Raw genomic sequence first — 21,462 nt, forward strand, 5'->3', positions numbered from 1 at the left:
GAAATTATTTACAGGTGACTTTTGGTTCTAAATTTTACTTTAGTTAAAAATACATTGTCATAAAATAAAGATGTTAACGTAAGCACAGTACTACCTTGAATGTTTAATGTATTAAGACTAACTACTATTGCACTGATAAAAGTTTTAGTTGTCTGACACAGGGATTAACTCATTACTCTGAGGCACTAATACTCCAGAATTTCAAATTGAATGATGATTTTAAAAAACCCCAAACAATTACAACAAAATTTAATAATTCCAGCAAAAAGGTCACAATTCATAGCAGAATTATTTTAGCTCTTCCCTCATCCAACATGACACATTCCCCTTAATGCTTTTTTCCCTCAAACTGTTTCAGAAGTGGTATTTTTTTTTAGAGTTTCAGTTTTACACAGGTTTTGTTTGTTATAGAACACAAGCTCAGCACAAGTCTTGAGTGCTCTCAGAACTTTCTCTGAAGCAATGTGTTCCAGCAAATGGACTTATTGTTTCCCATAGTGTGGTGTTCTTATTGTTATATAATATATTCAAGGAAAGGAGAAGCAATGCTTGAATTTCTGTGTGAGTTTAAGCGGTGATTGGGTTTTAATCACACTGAGTAGAGGTTTTACCTATTGATCAGTAGCAGATGGACATGAACTTTCATTTCTATACATATATCTTTAGAACTTACTCACTTGGTGGAATGAATTGACTTCAAACTGATAAAAGCATGCTTAAAACATGCAAAAAGTGAGAAAGAAAAGAGATGATCCTCAAGTTACAACTGTACTTCACCATATTTGATATAAAAGGCAACCTTACCCTTGTAAGTGTGGAAGTACTGATGCATTTCTGACAGAACTAACAATCCTGTGTTACCTACCCCTGATCAGCTGCAGAGCTGGTTTCTTCAGCTATGGTGTGGCTGGACTGGGGATGATCCAAAAAACTGATCAAGTCAGCAACAGCTGGACTGGTCAACAGTTTCTGCTCCAGAGGATCTGTGGTTAATGGAAGGGTGCCACTCTGTAAACTATCTCCTGAGGTACTTTGCTTCAGGAAGAAGCTGAAGTTACAACATGAATGGGAGGGAGAAAAATACAAAGGTAAAAATATAAGCATAAAATCATAAAGTTATGATATTATATATATCATAAAGTTATTTTCTACATTTACTTTTCAGAAGTACCAAAAGAAGGAAACACAACATTAAAAAGCTTGAGAACAGGACATGAATTTCATCCTACTCTCACCTCTGCAACTTAAACAGGCAGAGTAAATTAGAGAGATTTGATCTGCAAAAGAAGACATCCTACACTGGACATAAATAATTACAAGTGACCTTAGTTTGTCATGATTTCAAATCAGAACAGTACATTAAGAGGTGACACATCACTGAAAATGGTTGCTATTGCAATGTGATATTACAGACTACATGATCATACACCATTATAAGCACATGACAACACAAATGTATCTTGCTTTGCTAAGTCTCTGAAGTACATACTCTACAGTTAATACAGATGTTCAATTTCTGTGTTAGAGAACTAGTGGAACCTCTGTTTCACAGCAATAACCACTACAGTGACAACTGGAATTTAAAATTAAGTTCCATTTTTCACAGTGCAACTAAAAGAGGTTAAAAACAGTAAGCAGAGAAGCTTAAACTAGAGGAACAATAAGGTGGAGCATCGGGAACTAAAAGCTGCTAACAAATTTGGTCTGGGAAAAATTCTTGCTGACATATTTAAAAACCTCTTAATATGATTTTATAAAGTCCATAGGCTTTGTTTTAACATCGAAACAAAACTGACTTACACCTTCATACAGTTACACTTAAAAAGAAAATATGAAACGAAAAAGTGATAAAAAGGCAACCAGTTCTTTTTGGGTTTTGGCTGTTTTACAGTGCAACTCAATAGTTTACACAACGTATAATTTCCGTCAGTACAATCATGACCATCAAATAGGAAGTAACATTCTTGCTAACATCTAGATGGGGAAAGATATTGAAGATCCTCTTGTGAAAAAATATAACCATGCACAGGTATAAAGTCAGAAACGGAGTATCTATAAAATGCACTGACCTTGCAGAGCCACGAAGGTCTTTGAATTCAACATTAAGCAAAGGTAGGAAGGTACTCTTACAGAAAGGGCAGGTAGTATTCAGGTTTGAGTCATCTGCTGTCCACCCAGCCATGATTTCTTCATCATAAACCAAAGCATCACAAGCTCTACATTGAGAGCAGCTTGACATCAAGACCTAGAACAGCAAAGAATTAATGTTATTTGGGCTCTTTTACAATTTTTTTATAGGCTCAGTACCCATAGAAGTTTAATAGGTACCAGAAGGCCAGTGGTGAGAAATGAGTTCACCACTTCTTTCTCACCATACTCAGAATTATCTCATCCATATTAACTTTTACCTATGAAATGAAGATGTAAGTAATTTATTTCTGACATGGAAGCATTACCCCAAAAGGGTACTAATTTAGCATTTGCAATTGCTTGCTTCTATGAAGACTTCAGCATATACAAATTGTTTTGAATTGTATAAGTAAATGCATGTCTACTTATCCAAAAGAGGAAGGAAATCCCATAAAACCAATCAGACATAAAAGAAACCCTTATAGTGTGGTGTGTTGACCCTCGCTGGATGCCAGGTGGTCACCAAAACCACTCAAGCAATCTCCCTGTTCAAGTGAACTAGGGAAGAAAAATATATCAAAAGGCTTGTGAGTCACAATAGAGACAAGGAGATCACTCAACAATTACTGTCACAAAAAGGCTAAAACAAACTTGACTAGGGGAAATTAATTTAATTTTCTGCCAATTAAAAGTTCAAGTAGGTTAATGAGAAATTATCCCAAATTTTAAAACACCTTCCCCCTACCCCTCCCTTCTTCCCAGGCTTCTCTTTAATTTCTGACTTCTCCACCTTCTTCCCTGAAACGGCACGTGGAAATGGGGAAAGGTGATTGTGGTCAATTCATCCCATGTTTTTCTGACACTCCTTTCTCCTCACACTCTTCCCCTGCTCCAGCATGGGATCCTTCCCACAGGACATAGTCCTACACAAACTTCTTCAGGGTAAGTCCTTCCCATGGGCTTCAGCTCTTTATTAGTTGCTCCAGCATGTATCTCTTGCAGGGTCACATATCCTGCCAGCAAACATGCTCCAGCCAGGGCTCCTCTCCCCATGGGTAAAAGTCCTACCAGCAGCACTGGCTCCTGTCTATAGGGTTAGCTTCCTTTGGGCATCCACCTGCTCTAGCACAGCGCAGATGGCTGCAGGGGCACAGCTGTTTTGCTGTAGTCTGCACCACAGGCTGCAGGGGAATCTCTGCTCTGGTGCCTGGAGCACCTCCTGTCCCTCCTTCTGCACTGACCTGGGTATCTGCAGAGGGATTTTCTGTCACGTGTTTTCACTCCTTGCCTGCAGCTGCTGTTGCACAGCATTTTTTTCCCCTTCTCAAATACACTATCCCAGCATTGCTGCCACTGTCACTAATGGGCTTGGCCTTGGCCAATGGGAGGTCCAATCTGGAGCTGGCTGGCATTAACTCTGTCGGACAGAGTCTGGCAGCTCTTCTGCTACCCAATCCTTGCCATGCAAACCCAGTACAAGTGGAAAATCACAATGTTGTGTCTTTACCTAATAGAAGTTTCATCACTAAGCTAGATAGAGAACTGGAGAAAAATGATAGAATTAATCCTGTACTAACTGAAAAATGGACTACATACCTTACTCTATCCTCTTACTTCATTGTTTCAGTCAGATGGGTGAAAAACTCCAAAAAACCAGCATCAAACACAGCTTCTAATAATTTTTAGAGCTAATATAATTTCATTATGTAAGGTATGTAGTCCATTATAATGCCATTTATAATGCCATTTTTTACTATGCTATACCCTTTATATAATGCAGTGCAGAAGCTTGACAAGCCTAGATGTCTAGAACACCAAACATAAATGAAAATTATATAGGATCTAGCAAAATAACACTGCAGCTGAAAGAAAAGCAACCAAGGCAAATGCAGTGACCACTCACTGTATATCTGAAATCTGAAAGCATCTACAAGTAATAACGGAAACAGAGAATCAAACTAAAACATTATTTCATTTGGTTTAGCTGGGATAGAGTTAATTTTCTTCTTAGTATTCTTTATAGTCCTGTGTTTCAGTCTGGTAACCAGCTCCATGTTAATTGATGACACTCCAATATTTTAGTTATTGCTGCACAGGGCTTTATACATCATCATGGACTTTTTAATTATGTGCACAACTCAGCCAGCAGGCTGTGACAGGACACAGCCAGGACAGCTGGCCTCAGCTGACCAAATGACACTGTGTAACATCAAGTCCAGAGATAAAACTCTGTGTGTTTTTCCAAGGTAGCTCTTCCTTGAGGTGGCAGGGTGCTGACTGATCTCTGTATTACTATTTTCTTTTGGGTGCATCTCCCTCTTTTTCATCTTTCCCCCCAAAATTCATGTATTGTCTTCATCTCAACTCTCAAGCTTTTTTCTTCTGCACTTTCAATTCTGTCCCCCATTTAAAGGGGATTAAGCAAATACCTGTGTAAGGGCTTTGGTGCTGGCTGTGGTCAACTCATCACAATTCTTTAGTAACAACACCATTTTCATAAGGAAAATAAAATATAAAACGCCACAAAAGAATATTTCTCCTGTTTCATCTCTAACTTCTCTTTTCACTTCAAGTTTTGACTCTTCCCTCAACAACTTTTTCTCTATATATATGGTGGATACATGAAAGTATTTAAGACACTCTTCATTTTTAAAGCTGCTGTTGCACTCCAAGCTACAAGTATTAAGCATCTCTGCAGTAGAAACAAGGAAAAAAATTGTTTTGAAAAAACCAACCACAATGCAACTAAACAAGCAATTAATGCATACAGTACTATTGACTCATTATAGCTTTCATCTACGAGTTTATTAATCTTACCTCCATTGCATAGTTCTGGAAAATGCTGGATAAACTGGTATTATGTGAAGAGCTGTGCTCTGATTTCTCAGAATCTAGAACTTTCATACTTTTTGGGAATGAAACTTCACCTGTACAGAAAGAGTCATTTGAGTTTTGTATTCAAGCAAATTAATCCATTCCCAAAGAAAATAACTTCTCTTCAAACGAGGCAAGAAAATTGTACCAAAAGATCTCCAAATATATTAGTATCTTACTGACATTACAATATAATGTAATGTCAGTATATATATAATAATGTATATATAATGTTTGTGATTAACATTTCAAGGTTATTTTTCTAACACTATATATCACAGATTAGTAAAAGAAAAACACAAAAATAGACTAGTAAAGAGCAGTAAGATGACTCAATGTATATTGACCAACTCTAAAAAGTTGACTAGTCATGGTTTCTTGAATAATACATCTATATGTAAACAGCATCAGGTGAGGTGTATGATACCAAAAATGCTATTACTGCACTTAGATTTTCCCTGATTAACACTGCACTAAACCAAGTATTTTTAATTTGGTAATGCTAGATTTTATAGTTATGAGCCTTGTCCAGGAAAAGAGGAAAAGGAGTTGGAATACATTCTGCAGAAAGATATGGATGGAATCAATCCTAGAAGGCAAAATTATCAGAATTATTTTTTACAAGCCCAAATTTTTCTATTAAAAAAAAATCACCACCAGTATCTCCTCCTCATAAAGAAGGCTCCTCTGTTTTTTCATCTCAATATTATGTTTGTGAACAAATTTTGCATACCCTGTTGGCTGCCACTCTTTATAAGCTCTTATAACCCTCCTAACTAACTGGAACTAGAAGATATCTTGTCAAGATTTTGCGATACAGGGACACTTTATCTCCACTATACAAGATAGTTCTTCCTCTCTTGATATTTTTCTCTCTCTATAAAGCAGACAGCTTTACAATATTTGCATCACTGAAGTATTGTATTGCAAAGAGACCTAAACCAACCCCACAGCAGGTTCAGAAACACATCTTTTTTTTCAAAGTAAGAATCAAATCGAACTAAATTAAATCTGAACTGAAAATTACTAGATTTATTTAATCCAGTTTTATATCTGGCAGGGAGGAGGGAAGGAGAGTTTGCAATAGGCTCACAGTTGTCAACTATTTACCTACGTAAGTTCAAATCAAGTAGTACCCAACACTTCCTATTCCATGGTGAAGATGTGTTGCCTTTGTTCTCCACTCGGCCCACTCCCCCAGGCGCTGGCCAGTGGCTGCCATGGGCAGCCAGTGCTGAGCAACACACACTGTTGCCCCTGGGTCTCTGCTGAGATTCCAGGCAGCAGTTGGTTCGCTGCGACACGGGCAGCTCTGCTCTGAGAACGCTACTGTGACCCGAGACAAAGAGACCAGAGAGGACACCCGTGTGCAGTTCGAAGAAAGCTGTATTGCTCGAACGCCGCAGGGACAAGTGACCCCGGGCGCAGGTCTGGTTGCAGTTTTTATAGGGAGTATAGGTGATAAGGTAAAACCAATAGAGACAGTGTCCAGCCTGAATACATTACAGGTCCAATCCAATGGGAATAACTCAGGGGAGGGGTGAATGTTCAGGGGAACACAGAAACAAAACTTTCTAACTTCAGATTCACAAAGCCTTTTGCCCTTCACGTAGCTGCACGTCACCACAAAGATGAATAACTTCTAGTGTGTATTGCTTTAGGTTTTATGTGCACATGGAACTACAAGGGTGTTCTGTTGATTTGGTTTTGGCTGGTTTGCTTCTTCCTCCCTTAAATGATCTGTCTCTCTTAGTTATACAACTATTTGCAGTTGTCAAACTGCTCAGCTTTTCTGCATTAATATTTCACTATTAATACTTTCAAGGGTCTTGTGATTTTACATGAATGAGCAGGTGTTTCTTGCTGTAACTAGTTTGCAATCTTCCTATCACATATACAGGAAGTATTTTTATGGTTAAACTCCTGCATATTGTATCAGCTTTTTATACATTCAACAAAGCATTAGCTACTTGCTACTGCAAGAGAAGAGTATAGAATGGAAGTAAAAATTTGCTTGTAATACCCTTCAGGGCATGAAATAATTTCACATTATCATAGCTTCCATTGATTTGAGTGATTTCACGTACAACAGTTTTCCCTGTTTGTTGTATTATAATCAAGTTATCAGGGGAAAATAAAACCAAATCATCTCACCTGCACTGTAATGCTGTCTTCCTACATCTCCACCACTGCTGCTACTACCAAGACTAGTAGTGCTTTGTGCAAGCTCATTGGTAAGTAGGCCCGGGACTCCAGTTCTTGATGACAGATTATCTCCTAAAATACTATCTTCAAAGCCCACAGGGAAGTTATAGTCTGGTCGATGGCTTTCTTCCTTTAATGCAAGAAGAAAAAGTAGCATTTTTGAGTACCTCCACATCCATTATTTGACTTCCATCTTTATCCTAAAGAAAAAATAATTAAACTAGCAGATTAAGATAAATCCTGATGTAAAAAAAAAAATCAGATGTAAGATGAATCTATGTAGCCCCAAAAAGTGCAGATACTGGAAAATGCAGGAGGATATTGAAAAACTGACAAACTGAGTGACAAAACAATAGTGATACAAATTTACTAATTACAGAAGAAACAGGAAAAATGATGAAACATCATTTGAAGGCACAATAACAAGACATCACAAAAAAATAGGAAGTTACAATATTCATCCCTCTATATTCTCTTTCAATCTTGTCATGTGAAATGTTTTACTCTGAAAAACACTCTGTTAATCACAGAAGAACGATAACATTTAGTTTCCAAATTCCTGATAAGTAAATTTACTAGATCTCAGGTTGTACCTTATTACTTTCAACTTTGACCCTCACAAACCTGACTTCCTGGGTTTGTAATTTATTTTCACAACCTAGTTTTCTAAAGTAAGACAGGGCAGTATGGCATCATTTAAGGTGACAGAAATTTGTACTTACCAGGGTTTCTTGGTTCAGTTTCTTTACAAATAAATAAAAAGATTAATAAACAAATGGGAGATTTTTGTTGAGAACAAAAAGCTAAAACTTACTGCATTGAGACCATCTAATTCCCTTTTGTCTGAAAAGTGAGGGTTTTTTTAATGGCAAGGAAAAACACCATAGATAAAGTGTAATTTTTATTAGCTAATAAAAGTCAATGCTTTATAAAAAACACCACCTAGGAAGCAATCTTCTGGACATAGAAGTTAGCACTCTAACTTTGTGTCCCCAAATTTTTCACACTGAAAAACACTTACCTCATCATCTGAGTAACTATATGCTGATGCTACCACTCCCCACATTTTACTGGCCACATTGGCAGCCTGCTTCATGCCTGATTTCAAAACATCTATTTTTGGTCCAGACAGTATATTGTCTAATTTCAGATTGGATAAAGTTGTTACAACAGTTCCCAATGAGCCATGTGGAGAAGAACGACCCAGTCCTGTCAAAGATGAAGACCGCTCCTTTTGAACTTGTGGGTGAGTTTGTTGCTTTGATCGTACAGTGAATGTTTTGGATCTGGAGACAGAAGGACTTCTTCGACTTTCATAACACTTGGAGGATGGCAGGATGGGATCCAAAGGCAGGCTTGACCTTCTTTCTTGGGAGTGACCAAGTATGCCAGAAGCTTCTGCATCCTTATCTGGCTTGTGCAGTTCCATGCTGGGAAACTTACTACCCAATGGGTTCTTCAAATTCATATAGTTCTCTATTTCATCTGCCAAATTACGTGCTGCAACCGGTGACATCAACTTTCCCCCAGGTTCTGGATAACCTGGTTGTGTGCTGTCAGTAGCTAGCAAAGACAGAGGGTCCAAGCCTACTTCAACATCTTCCCTTTCAATAGGCTTAACTACTCCATAAAAGCTATTTCTTTTAGCAGTTGCATCTTTGGATTCAGGTTTCCGGTTTTTAGACTCAGCTGACTGTTCATTCATGTCTTCCACTGTGGTCATGTTTCCATCTCTTCCATTCTCAAGATCCTCCTGCCCTTCCCCAGGTTCTTCCAGCACTGGTGAAGACCTACGTTCTAGGTCCCAGTCACTCTCAGTCACACCACTCCAAGTGCCACTTATGTTAGAAACCTGCTGGTCAGTAATATTTTCAAAGCTGTGGGATTTATTCACATGAGAAGGTGAAGTTTTGGCCCCAGATAAAGCAGCTGTTAGGATCTTGGCATCTGCTCCCATCATTATTGCTATTTCTTTAGAATGCAAGTCCAAGCTGCCTTTTTTCAGCAGCATTCCAGCTCTGCTTTCACTGCTGAAACTGCAGCTTCTCTCTGAAAACAGTTTTTGCCTCTTCTGTCTTTTTTCACTTGTTTTCTTTGGAGAAACATTACCAAAGACTGTATCTTCAACTGAATCCTGAGTGATGAACACTGGGCTAGAAACAGGTTCTAAAAGGGAAAATGCATTAATAATATGGTGTCCATAGCCACCAAAATGTTCATTTCCTGAAACCATGTGAAATCTCCTTAATCTCCTTACATAGAGAAGACTAGGAGTACTACAGTTCCAAGATATCCATTAAGAAGTTACAATAGCATGAACACGTTATTTCACTGCAAAGACATTCTGCAGATCAAAAGCCACCTACTCTTTGGAATCAAAGCTGTTTATAGCTTCTACCTCCTTTCCCTGCACCAACACCCAGAGAGTAAGTACTACATCCATGAGCTGAAGGAAACTACAATTTTAAGTAAAAGTTGCTCTGGCTGGTTTTGGTTTTTTTTCCCCTCCAACAGCTACATTCAAGATTTAAACATCAAACTGCATAGTTCATTCTGGTTCTGAAAAAAACTATAATGTGTATCTGCCCAATAAAGATGCATTATTTCATTTATGACACAGATGTATATTCAGAAAGTGCTAATTAAGTTTAGCATGTGGAAGCCATAAACTAATCTTATAAATATTCCTGTTTCCTATGGGTAATTGGGAATACGTACTACCTAGATAGCTGTGTTAGCAAAGTTAAAACCTTCATAAGTATGGAAATTCTACTATATTAGAACCTCAAGAAAAGACCTGTTGTACCATATCCACCTGCTGGAGGATGTTTGAGTTTCACATCAATGCTGCTTCTTGGCTGGCCAGCAGTTCTCATAATTGCCAAAATGCTCCAAGCAACTTCTTACCTGAGACTCCATTCTGTGCTATCAAGCTACACTGAAGCTGGACCACCTTGTCTTAGTAAAGGACAGACACAAAGGCAGAAAAAAAAAAAATCATCCCCAAGATTTGGCTTTTATATATCCATAAATCTTCCTCATCACAAATCTTGAGATAAGTAAATAAATTTTGTACACAATGTGTGTTGTCTTTTGCACAAAGACAACACACATTGTTCCTGCATTATAGATTGGCAATATAAGCTGCAGGAATAGAGACAGACTTCCAAGATCAGCAAGGTTTAGATGACAAAATCAAGACTGGAGACACTATTTCTCTTTGTTTCCTAGTATATTATTGAAACACACTCAGTGCAGGGCAGGGAAAAAAATCTTGATTTCAGTCTACAGGACAGTGATTTTCAACCTTAGAATCTAGAGATTCCTTCTATCCTATGTTACCTGCACAGGATAATGGTGGAAAGCAAACATTGTGCAAGACATCTGCCTTGAACAGAAGTTTTGTTTCTTTTCATAACATGAAACAGATTGTAAAACACTACAGCACAACAAGATCAGGACTTTAGTAAGCTCTGTTTCACCCAGTAACTCACCATCACTGCTCTTCCTTCCACTGCTATCAAAAATGCCTGATGGAACTTTCACAATACTGTTACCCCAAGCAGGTGTATCAGCTGGACTCGGAGTTTCTGTATTCAGCTGTTGCTTTTCATAAGATTTTTCTGCAGAAATCTCTGCAAGAAAGAGAATGTGAACATTAGTAGATAGATAGATATAAATATATAGATATTAAGAGTTAAGATTTAACTTAGTAATTATTTGCACTGGTATGTAAAACATAAACTCCAACTGCCACCTTATGTAATAATAAACTAAAGGATCAGTCCTTCTAGGTACTGAGCATTTTCTGGAAGCAATACCCAGAAAGGTTACAGCTTCCAGCATTATGCAGAGAGTGCTTAGCGGTTCACAGGGTTATAGCATTTGCCAATTTCTCCCCATGGTATTTTTTCAACTAACCAAAGCAGAATAAGAACAGGTAACATAGAAGGAACCTCTAGTTCACAGATTTTCATGCAGGGCAATTTGTTTAATGAGAGCATTAAAAGCCCTAACTCACATAAAGGATCTCATAACCCAGATATGAAACAAATTCAGCAATGAAAACAACAACATACAGAAAAACTAAGGGCAAAATTTGAACAGAAGACAGGAGATGACCCTAAGGCCGTCTATAGCTGGGAAGAGTTTGTAAGAAAAAGTAGCGCCTTTTATTAGGTCAACAGGTACAGCTAAAAAAATTGTCAAGATTTCAAACAGATAAATGAGGGAAATGGAATGTAAATTACTGTGTACCCCAACATTTGTCCATTTTTTCCATCTATATTAAGTTAATCTAATAAAAGGCTATTTCTACCTGTACACATTCCACTGCTATAATTTAGGGCACAGAAGTAAAATAACTATATGAAATCTATCGTATTCTGAGCTTGGAAAATTATTAATTCAATACACTGGGTATCTGTGGTATTCTTATGCATGAAACACACTTATTACCAAAAGCCTTCACTAACATAAACACGCATACTTAACCTCCTATTAAGTCTTCAAGGTTAGAAGAAATATCTTTCTCTACTTGTGTTTCAGTTGCAAGAAGACTATCCTCACCATCTCTCAAGAGTTCATCCTTGGATCTGTAACGCTGGTCTGACTGACCACCTGTTGGAAGAAATACAAACACATGCCTCAAGTTCATTTTCCCTTCCTAAATTGGTTTTCAATAAGAAAATAAAGGATCTAAAATTTGTTTCACATGTTATCTCTCCAGAAAAGTTCATATTAAGATCTCCAAAATGTCTAACTTGTGGAAAGACCTACTCAGTGATGCTAACACCAGAGATAATTTGGTTATACCAATCCAAATTTACTTTTCTAATTAATACTAAATATGAATAATTCCCCTAGAAACTCTATGGTGACTAACTATTTTTAATGCACTATATCTGCTCTCATTCCTTTTCTATCACATCAGCATGAAATATTTAACTGTTGGGTAAGCTAAATTCTCAAATGCATTAACAAAAGAAATTTAGACAAGCACAGCCATAATTGAGCAAGCTTCTAACAGTGAATACAGCCCTGGAAAAAAACCTGTACTATAAACTGTGCTATATCTTTGCACTGTATGCCAAAGTATAAATTGTAATGGAAAAAAAAAGTAAAACTACAAACATTTTTTTAAAAATCTGTTCCTCTGCTATACCAGTTAAACTTGTCAGCTGTAACTCACTAAAAAACTAAAAGTTTACAGTAATGATAAAAGTTTGTCACATGAAAACATACAGAAGGTCTCTTTTCTCTGTTATTTTTTATCTGAAGTGCTGCTGCATGTGCAAAAAGACAAAAATACTATATGGACACATTTCTCAGCAATGTCGACCTGGATTGTTTGTACACATCAAAGTACTTATTAGCATTCCTACTGCAATAAAAAAGATCAAAGTAAGTTATTGAGTGTGAAAGGTGTTAGGAAGCTCCATAAAACTTGGGTGACAGATATAATTAATCTACCATATATATCACTGCTATTTATTTTACCAACAAATAACAACAATGTTAAAAAGAATGAAAAATTTGAGCAGGCATCAATTAATACATTTGGCTACTATATTAAAAACCTTTTATACAGAAAATTAAGTTCTGACTTTAGGTGCTTATTTTCTCTCTGTCAGATTTTCAATAATGTTAGTATTCCTGCCTTGAGCAGAAGTGCGAATACCCCATCAATAAATGGGTGAATTACCTGCAGGAGAAACATTCAAGGGTAGAAATAATGCACACGTGCATCCAAGGCTTCACACCATAAGTCTGCACCCCACACCGTGATAGCCAAGGACAAATGCGGCACCCAAGAGACAGCAAAGAGCAAAAAGCAGAGCAACAAAGAGCAGAGAGAAGGGAAGTTCAGTAATCTAGGCAGACATATCAGATGAAGCACAGGAATCAGACTCAAAGTTCTCTTTACAAAAGGGCTCAAGATATTAAAAACATGAAGAGTGTGTAAGAATCATTTTATGCATTAAGTTTTGAAGTACACACAAGAAGGAAGTTTAGTTGAAACTGCACAGGTAGGATGTGATCAGTACTAGAGCAGATAAGAAGAACCATGCATTTTGTCTTGCCATCTTAAAACTATTAACTTCCTGTGCACTCTTTTTACTTCAGTTTGTCAGGAGGAGTGCACACTATATTTAACGTGGAGTTTTTCTCCAGCTTTCACCTGCCTTTCCATTCCCACGGTGTCTCCTAAAAACCATATAACAAGTTTCTGACAATTTCTGTATTTACTTCAAAGTTTAGCAACTACTATTAAGACATTCGAATACAGCGTTTAAAAGCGTAGTTTACCATAACCCAACATAACGTACTAATTCCATGAATGTTAATTAGAACTTTCTGAGATATTATCAAGGAAACACATTTTCAAGTGTTACCTTCTAATCACCTCACTAAATATCACTCCTTTGCTTTCATGGAAAGATTTTACTGACATAGACTACTACTTCTGTGAATAAATGACAACATGCAAAAATTGAACAGCCTCATATGTCAGAGGCTTCATATCTTTTCTGAAGGTTAACACAAAAAGCAGGGTACGTGAGACCACAGCAAAACATTTATTTTAATATAACTATTTATGTTATGGTACATTCTGAATTAAAGCATGATGTGCAGTAAAGGAGAAATGTTCAAAAATAGTGTACTTCTTTTTCTACACAAGTTAACTCCACACTTCTCTACAGCTTCAAGAAGGGAAAGCAGTAGATGTGAATGGGGAAATCAACAGGAGACTAGAAAATTTAGCCTTTTGGGGAACTGTTAGTAGTAAACCCAGCAGAATCTAGTACCTGTGCTAGAATGATTATCAACGGAATCAAGCCTGACTAAGTCACTGACGAAGAGGGTGTGCTCCCCACTGTTAGCATCATTAGAACTATCCACGCTACCATGGCTCACCATGTCCCCATCACTTCCACCCGTGGGACTCCGCAGAGCTAAAGACATGAACGAGAGCTGGTTAGTAAGAGAGGACTTAATTGTTCAGGTTTTTAAATAAATCTAACCTGTTCAGACAACAGTAAATACTCCTGCTTGCACATATAAAATAAGAGCATGAAATCAAGATAATTAATTCTTCAGGATGCAATTTACATTCTAATCCTATTACAAGCATCAAGTTGGCAAATATCAATATTTATACATTTAAGGACAGATTTTTCCACTTTCAAAAGCCACAATGTTAGCTGCAATCCCTCTGAAAGTATGTTATTTCTGTTCACCAGAAATAAATCTACTTCAACTAACTTGTTACCTGGTATCACAGGCACTCGTGGGTTCTGCGTTGATTTCTTCAGGCACTGCCTAAACTGTGCTGTGCCATGAACTACATTTCGTACCTTTGTCCATAGGAATATGCCACTGCGGTTACCACTAGGCCAAGAAGACTCCAGAACTGCCTGCAGAAAGAGACATTTTTGCAATAACAAAAACAGTAAGGAAGTTACATTAAAAAAACACAGAACAGTGAGAAGCTTCCTACCCCCTGTCAATAAAAAAAGCATTTACTGCCAACCATGTGAAGTAGGACAAATACTTGAGTTTTTATAAGCTCTTCCCTTTTATTCCACAGCTAAATACAAAACAGTTGAGTAAAACCAGACAATGGATCAAAATTACTTTGATTAAACAAGGTGGGATTTGTTCTTATCTATATATTTTGATAGCAACAGAAGACCATACTAACATCTCCTTTCTTTTTTCTTTATATAGTTTACCATCAAGTTTCATCAGGATAGCAAGGAAAGAGGGGGAGGCTACTTCAACTAGCCTAATTCCAGCCTTCATCCATCTTGGATCTTCCTATCTTAAAGAATATACCTTAGAATAGATTTATTTGACATGGAAGCACTAGAGGGTTCCAAAATTTGCAAATGGAAACAGTGTAAATCTGTATTTCAATAGTATTTTTGGTTAGCCAAACAGCATGGGAATATAAATTTAACAGTGTAGAACCATTTAGTGTAGATTCAGTCATTCTGTAAGCATGTCCAAAAGGATTGCTTGACTAACAGAATCAGCAAATCCAAGAGAAGAGCTGCAAGAAACAACCTTAAAAACATGCTACCAGACATTGAGAGTGACAACTGCAAAAGACACTGGGCCCTTACCTTATTGTAATAACCATAGGTGATGGCATTTGGCTGTATTCCAGCATTTTTCATTTCAAAAAGGACTCTCACAGCCTGAACAGGCTGACCCCACAATCCACAGAGCTGCATTACTACTCTGTAACAGACCTGACAAGATACAGAAATGTGTCAATTGACTAAAGACATGAATTTTGTAGTATCTTAAGCTCTTTCCTGATTTCCAACTTTTACACATGTAAAAGGGAAAACTGTGAGAACAACTAGTTAGTCCATAACATGCTACAGCCAGAAGAGGGAGCAAAAATTAAAGAACAAGTCACAGAAACTGAAATAACACCAGCAGTCACACTGTTGACCATGCCAATTTTTTTTTCCACTCAGGTCTTCTTCTTTCTATTTTTCTAATAAAGGAGGTAAGGTGCCCATGTGAAAAGCAGGACAACTGGCTGCTGTGTGCGTGTGGATACTACTGAAAGAATAGTATGCTGCACACAAACCCATCATCTCTTCAGTCCAGTAAGGTTGCAAAGCACTAATTAAAGTGCAATAAAAACCAGAGTTATTCAAGAACTTCCTTCTGGAAGTCATCTGTGAGAAGACTAGCAACACTGAGTTGGAATGGTTGACCCAGCACACACTATGCTGGGGATAAAAAAGGGAATTAATTTCCAGTTGCTGTAGTTAAGCTGACTTGAGATGATTTTAAGGTGGCTTTAAACACAGGTCTAGCCATAAGTATGCTTAACGTGGTGGTGTCAGCAAAACACACTGTATTTGCACCTTCTCTTCTATTTCAGTCATAGTAACTTTTTTTGATTTGCACTTGCCTCATCTAGTGGTTCCACATCGGTTTTCCTCATTTTAATCAGAACATCATATGCCTGTTGTAGTGCTTTGACCTTGGGATGTGCAACTCTGACATAGGCTGGCAGACAAATAAACCATAGGCTGTAACTATGACTGAAGAGACATTTAGCCCACTGGGAGGGGCTTACATAATACTTCTTGGCTAATTTATGAGCTGTTTTTATCTCCTGTAAGGGTGAAACAAAACACAAAAGCAGATAAAAGACATAACATCTTGAATCTAGAAATCTAACTCAGACACTGGTTTCTTAAGAGTAAGCATTTAATATTAATAGACACACGTTCAGCTGAAGATCCCCTTTTGCCATTCTCTTATTAAGATACTCTGCAAGCAAAAACTAGCATCAAGATAAATATTTTTTTCCCACACTAAGCACAAATTTAAATTTAATTTTATATTATGGCCTAAAGCTTAAAAATGCATTTGACAATAAACTGAAATCTCAGATGACAATTTTTTAATCTCTTCTGTTTCTTTTTTTTTAAGTGTTCATTCTGAATAGTTACAGAGACCAAAACTCTAACATTAACTTACAGTATAAACAGGCAGTGGCAGTTTTACCAAGAAAATTTGTATCTTTTAGCAATTACACAGTGATTACAGTGAGACTCATCTGACCTGTTTTGTCCTCTTTGCCATGAGTGCTGGACTATTTGAAATGCTGCTTCCAACTGGGTGTCTGCTGAAAGACAGCTTGAGCTCCTGTGGCCTGTCAAAGAGCTTGAAATCTAGTCGTGGAAAGTTTTTATAGCTATATAGATGATTTAAAAAAACAGAAAATAAAAGCTTTTTGCATACCTGGTCATAGCAGGAAAGCCATATGAAAACAACTGATATGGAAAAGAAATGACAAACAGGAGAATAAAGAACCAGGAGGAAAAAAAGAGAAAACAGCAAGATCCTTTCAGCATTATTCACAAAGATAGTACAAGAAGATGCCTTGGACATTAAACCTCCAAAGACTATGGAAATAAGAACCAGACTGCTAACCATGTCATGAAGGTCAGGGTAGCACAGACAATGATTAACAAGGACAACAGCAAAAAATAGAACACATGATCCCCAAGAGAGACAGGAAGAAACAAATCATATCCAGAGTGTCAGAAACTCCACACTTCTTGCACAGGGCTGAAAAAGACTGAATGCAAGAAATCTCAAAAGTGGAGTGCATGTTTTGTTCTTTTGGTTCATCATCTGCAGATCAGTAGTACTGGGCAGACTCATAACCCACCCTTCATCATTCCCAACATGGAACAAAGAGCACTGCACTTGCTACAAAATACACACAAATGGCTCAAACAGGAGCAAGGACACTGAATACATGCAGAAAAGTATTACTATAAAGTTGGCAAGATGTTATTGAAAAAGTAATACCATAATCCACATGCCCTCAAATATACACACCCAAAACACTAACTTCTAGAGGTTCAGAAACTTACCAGAATCTGGGCAGTTCATATCTTTCAAAGTTCTTCTGAATACAGTACTAAGGCAAGTCTTGCACCAGCATGGAAAATCTGCCCTGCTAACCATCATAGGCACTCTATGTGACTGTCTAACTTGTACCTGTATTTTGGCACTTGGTCCTGTCCATCATCAGCAGGTGGTTCTGGTGGCATTATGAACACTGTGTGTTCACTTTTTTGTGACTCATCAAGCTCAATCAAGCGTGCATCTTCAACTGAATCAACATCAACCTGAAAACAGAGTTTGTACATTAAGTACAGAGTTTCTCTTTGCAACAAATTGTCCTTTTCAATGTCAATTATGTTGGAATATGTAAAAAATATATTTAATATACACTGTATTTGACTGTATATATAAAAATTATACTTGTTCTAATTACTCAAATATCAAGTCCACAGTCTTGTAGTTCCATTTTTATTTCATGATCAGATATTCCTAAACATTTTCAAGGGCAGAAGTACCTTCTCTCCTTTTTCCGTTCCTTTATCTGGAAAGAGCTGGGAAAAGAAAAAAAATTAAGAGCTTCTTCTCAACTCAAATCCAAAATCCTAAATAGTTATATTAAAGCTGTGCCACTTGCTGAAATATTAAAGAAAAACTGGCAGTTTTCCATAATACTGTAGAATCAATTAAGCTCTTTTTCAAATTCTTCAGTGAGGAATTCAATAATCAGCATGCTTTCTATCTGCTGACATTATCTACTAAATAGAAAATCTTTTATCTATCAAAGGAAAAGTGCTTTCATTTTGTTTAGTTGAGAGAAACTCCTGTTTTGCAGCTATTTCCAATATGAAAACCTGCAGAAATAACAAACTATTAACAAAGTATTCTCTAGATGCATACCCCACATTTAGCAGAGAAAAGGAAAGGCAAATTTTTGTCCATTCACAAATCTGATTAGAATCAGTACTGAATCAAAGACTCACAGTCTATAAAACCTTGTTATTTAAATGAAGGTTCTCCCAGAAAGAATCATATACATATGCCTTAAAAACAAATACAGTTCTTCAGCTTCTAACTTTAATATTGTGAACTTGGAATTTTAAAGATGAAGCTATAAACTCTATGACCTATCTAGACCAGAACCATACTGATGTGACTACATGAAAAAAAAAAAAAAGAAAAAAAAGGAGTAATCTTTCACCTAAAACATGCATGTAGTGAAAGGGGAACTTATCTACATAAACCAGTTCTGATCACATCTGAAACACTAGGCATGTTTGAAGTTGAAATTGTGGGAAAAACTACAATGATGTTTTTGGTCATGGCAGATGACCACTGGTAGCAATTCTACATTAAAGGGAGGAAATTAACATTTAATGGGAAGACATGGATGGTATTTGGCTGAAGTGTCAGCTAACTACTGATAATGCTCACATTATCTTATATATTGAAATCCTACAGGCCTTTAATTAAAATTTCCTCCAACAACAAAAAAATTATGACCATGCAAGAAGATGAAGAAAGGAAAATGACTCAGCAATAACCACCAAGAATTCCAATTCTTTTGAATACTTCCTGCAGAAGTTATGTACCTTCCCAACTAAAGGACAGGACAGTAACACAAAGTGAACAGAAGAATATTCTTTAGTAGCATATTTTTCACCTTTTCTATGCAGTCATCAAAAAATGCCAAGCCAGTATCCTTGTCACTCACAAAGCTGCACTCTTCAATAAAGCGGCTGAATATCTGTGTTTTGGTGAGATGCGTGTAGAACTTTGTATAGGCCCGGTCTCTGCTTTTTAAAAATCCTGGTTATAAAGGGGAACACACAACTAAATACCAGTTAAAAGTTCCATAAGAAATTAACACATGAAGTGTGTTAATAAATAGAAATCACACAATCAATATAAATTACTTAGGATGCTAATACATAAAGTATTTGCTTTATCAATAACAACTACTTAAATCTACTTGCATTTGGAAGATTAAAATAACAGAATTTTTAATAGCTGGTTTTTTTACATCCTTGGCAACCAGTCACACCCACCTAATCCCTTGTCACTCTGTTTGTTGATTCATTGTGCAAGAAAAAGATAACCTTGTACAAAAGCATCCAACAGCTAAAAAGCATCCAACAGCTAAAATAAAAATTACGTTATTCTAAAAGGTGATGGGATTGGTAAAATTGAAAACTCTACAAATGATTACCTAAAAATCTCTTCTCAAATATCTTATCCAGTAATTAAAAAAAATCAACAACCCCAAAAGAACAAAACCCAAAACACCACCACAGACAAAACCCCTGTGACTTTTTATGTAGTGTCTGACTCATGAACAGATCTGAATAGTTAACAGTGATGAGGGAAGTAACATTTGCTGACTATTGTTTATTGCTTGCTATATTTCTGATTTCTGCCCCATTCTTTACTGTTTTTCCATTTCTATCAAGACCATTACTTCACTCCTCATTACTGGGCTTTTAGCATTTTTGCATCATACAAATTGAGAAATATTTTTTAATTTCCAAGAAATGCCCTTGCAGAATATGCCAGATGAGAGGGCATCATGCTACTAGAAAAAAACTTTTTCTAATACTGGATCTAGTGCAAACCTGCAGTTCTATGTGTATGTATCTGTGTTCCAATCAACTTTGAATAGCTTAACTTCAGACAACTGCACTTTTAAATACCGCCAAGAACCAAAGGGAACTTTGACCTTTTAGTTATGCAGCTCTTCAGCTCTGAAGTTGTAACACTGCCAATGCTATCAGCAGCTTGTTTGCCCCACCCTCACCTTGATGATCAAACAATGAATCGGCAGCAGTTGCTTTATTTGAAGGTGCCTGTGTGATTGGCTTGAGGAATGTTCTGTAACCCTTCAAAATAGATGCCATGAAACGGAGAAAAGCTTCCTGGATCTCCATCTCAAGTTCTATCATCTTCTTCTGCCAGGAGAAATCTGCCTCTATAGGAGTCATTTCCACTGCACAGCCTTCTTGAGTTTTCCTGTGAACTAGCAATGAACAACACATACAAGCCCTTAATAAAAATTCAGTGCAAATTCAAAAATTTGCTTCTATTTGCCAATGTTCATAAGTGATGAGCACTAGAAATCCTGTGATTATTTTCCAATTGAATTGGTTGACATAAAAGGTTACCTCAAAAGTGTATTTTTCTAACTCATGCAGCAGTCTGTGACACAAAACAAGGATGTCAGCTCAGTTAATGTTCCTTCATACTCAACTAAATATAGTCTTTAAATAATAAATCAACACAAACACAAAGCAACCATGTGTGGTAGTTTTTTACACTCCCTGCCCCAGCCAAGCTCCTTTTGGGTTGCTATACAATCTCCAGTCTCCTCAAGCATTCTCTCTAGGCCTTGGCCTTGATTAATGGCTCCTGAGCAGTTAAGGTCCCCTTCAGCTAATCAGAAACATTGGCTGTTCTCAGGAACTGTTGCTGCAGTTCCTGCCTAATGGGTAGGCTTGGAACACTATCTGACTGAATCATAGCTTTAAGAGAACAATATTATTATAATAATATTATATAATTATATATATATAATTTTATATTATATATAATTAATAATATAACTGGATTTTGAGGAAAATTCCAGTAGTTTTCAGTTCACAGGATGAAGACTGACAGATGACTGAAGATAATAATTTTGTGACACTATGAAGATTAGTCCTAAGCCAGGCCCTCTGAGCTCTCCGGGGCAACTATGACTGTACCAGCGCCTCATTCTCAGTGGGACCTCTCAGAGCCCACCAGCTCTCTAGTTTGCCATGCCATGGTATGCCATGCCATACTCTGAGGACCATTGCTGAAACCTGCTGACAAGGTCTGGGCTATCCCCTG

At 37.1% G+C, this 21,462-nt stretch overlaps 1 protein-coding gene across 1 annotated transcript in view; it reads right to left on the reverse strand.

Moving 5' to 3' along the window:
• The window catches only part of DENND4C (DENN domain containing 4C), a 53,056-nt gene that overhangs the window by 11,812 nt on the left and 19,782 nt on the right, over positions 1-21,462 (reverse strand). Inside the window, exons 11-26 of the mRNA XM_053932921.1 lie at positions 20,393-20,611; positions 19,262-19,407; positions 18,117-18,152; positions 17,755-17,885; positions 16,807-16,939; positions 16,148-16,354; positions 15,339-15,467; positions 14,483-14,627; positions 14,019-14,165; positions 11,704-11,829; positions 10,704-10,844; positions 8,231-9,375; positions 7,159-7,339; positions 4,948-5,057; positions 2,070-2,245; positions 866-1,048 (exon numbers count right to left, since the gene is read on the reverse strand). Coding sequence (XP_053788896.1) covers positions 866-1,048; positions 2,070-2,245; positions 4,948-5,057; positions 7,159-7,339; positions 8,231-9,375; positions 10,704-10,844; positions 11,704-11,829; positions 14,019-14,165; positions 14,483-14,627; positions 15,339-15,467; positions 16,148-16,354; positions 16,807-16,939; positions 17,755-17,885; positions 18,117-18,152; positions 19,262-19,407; positions 20,393-20,611 — 3,355 coding nt within the window. The remainder of the gene's footprint in view (positions 1-865; positions 1,049-2,069; positions 2,246-4,947; positions 5,058-7,158; positions 7,340-8,230; positions 9,376-10,703; positions 10,845-11,703; positions 11,830-14,018; positions 14,166-14,482; positions 14,628-15,338; positions 15,468-16,147; positions 16,355-16,806; positions 16,940-17,754; positions 17,886-18,116; positions 18,153-19,261; positions 19,408-20,392; positions 20,612-21,462) is intronic.

The sequence above is a fragment of the Vidua chalybeata genome, chromosome Z, assembly GCF_026979565.1.
Source record: "Vidua chalybeata isolate OUT-0048 chromosome Z, bVidCha1 merged haplotype, whole genome shotgun sequence".
In the NCBI taxonomy this organism is placed as follows: Eukaryota; Metazoa; Chordata; class Aves; order Passeriformes; family Viduidae; genus Vidua; species Vidua chalybeata.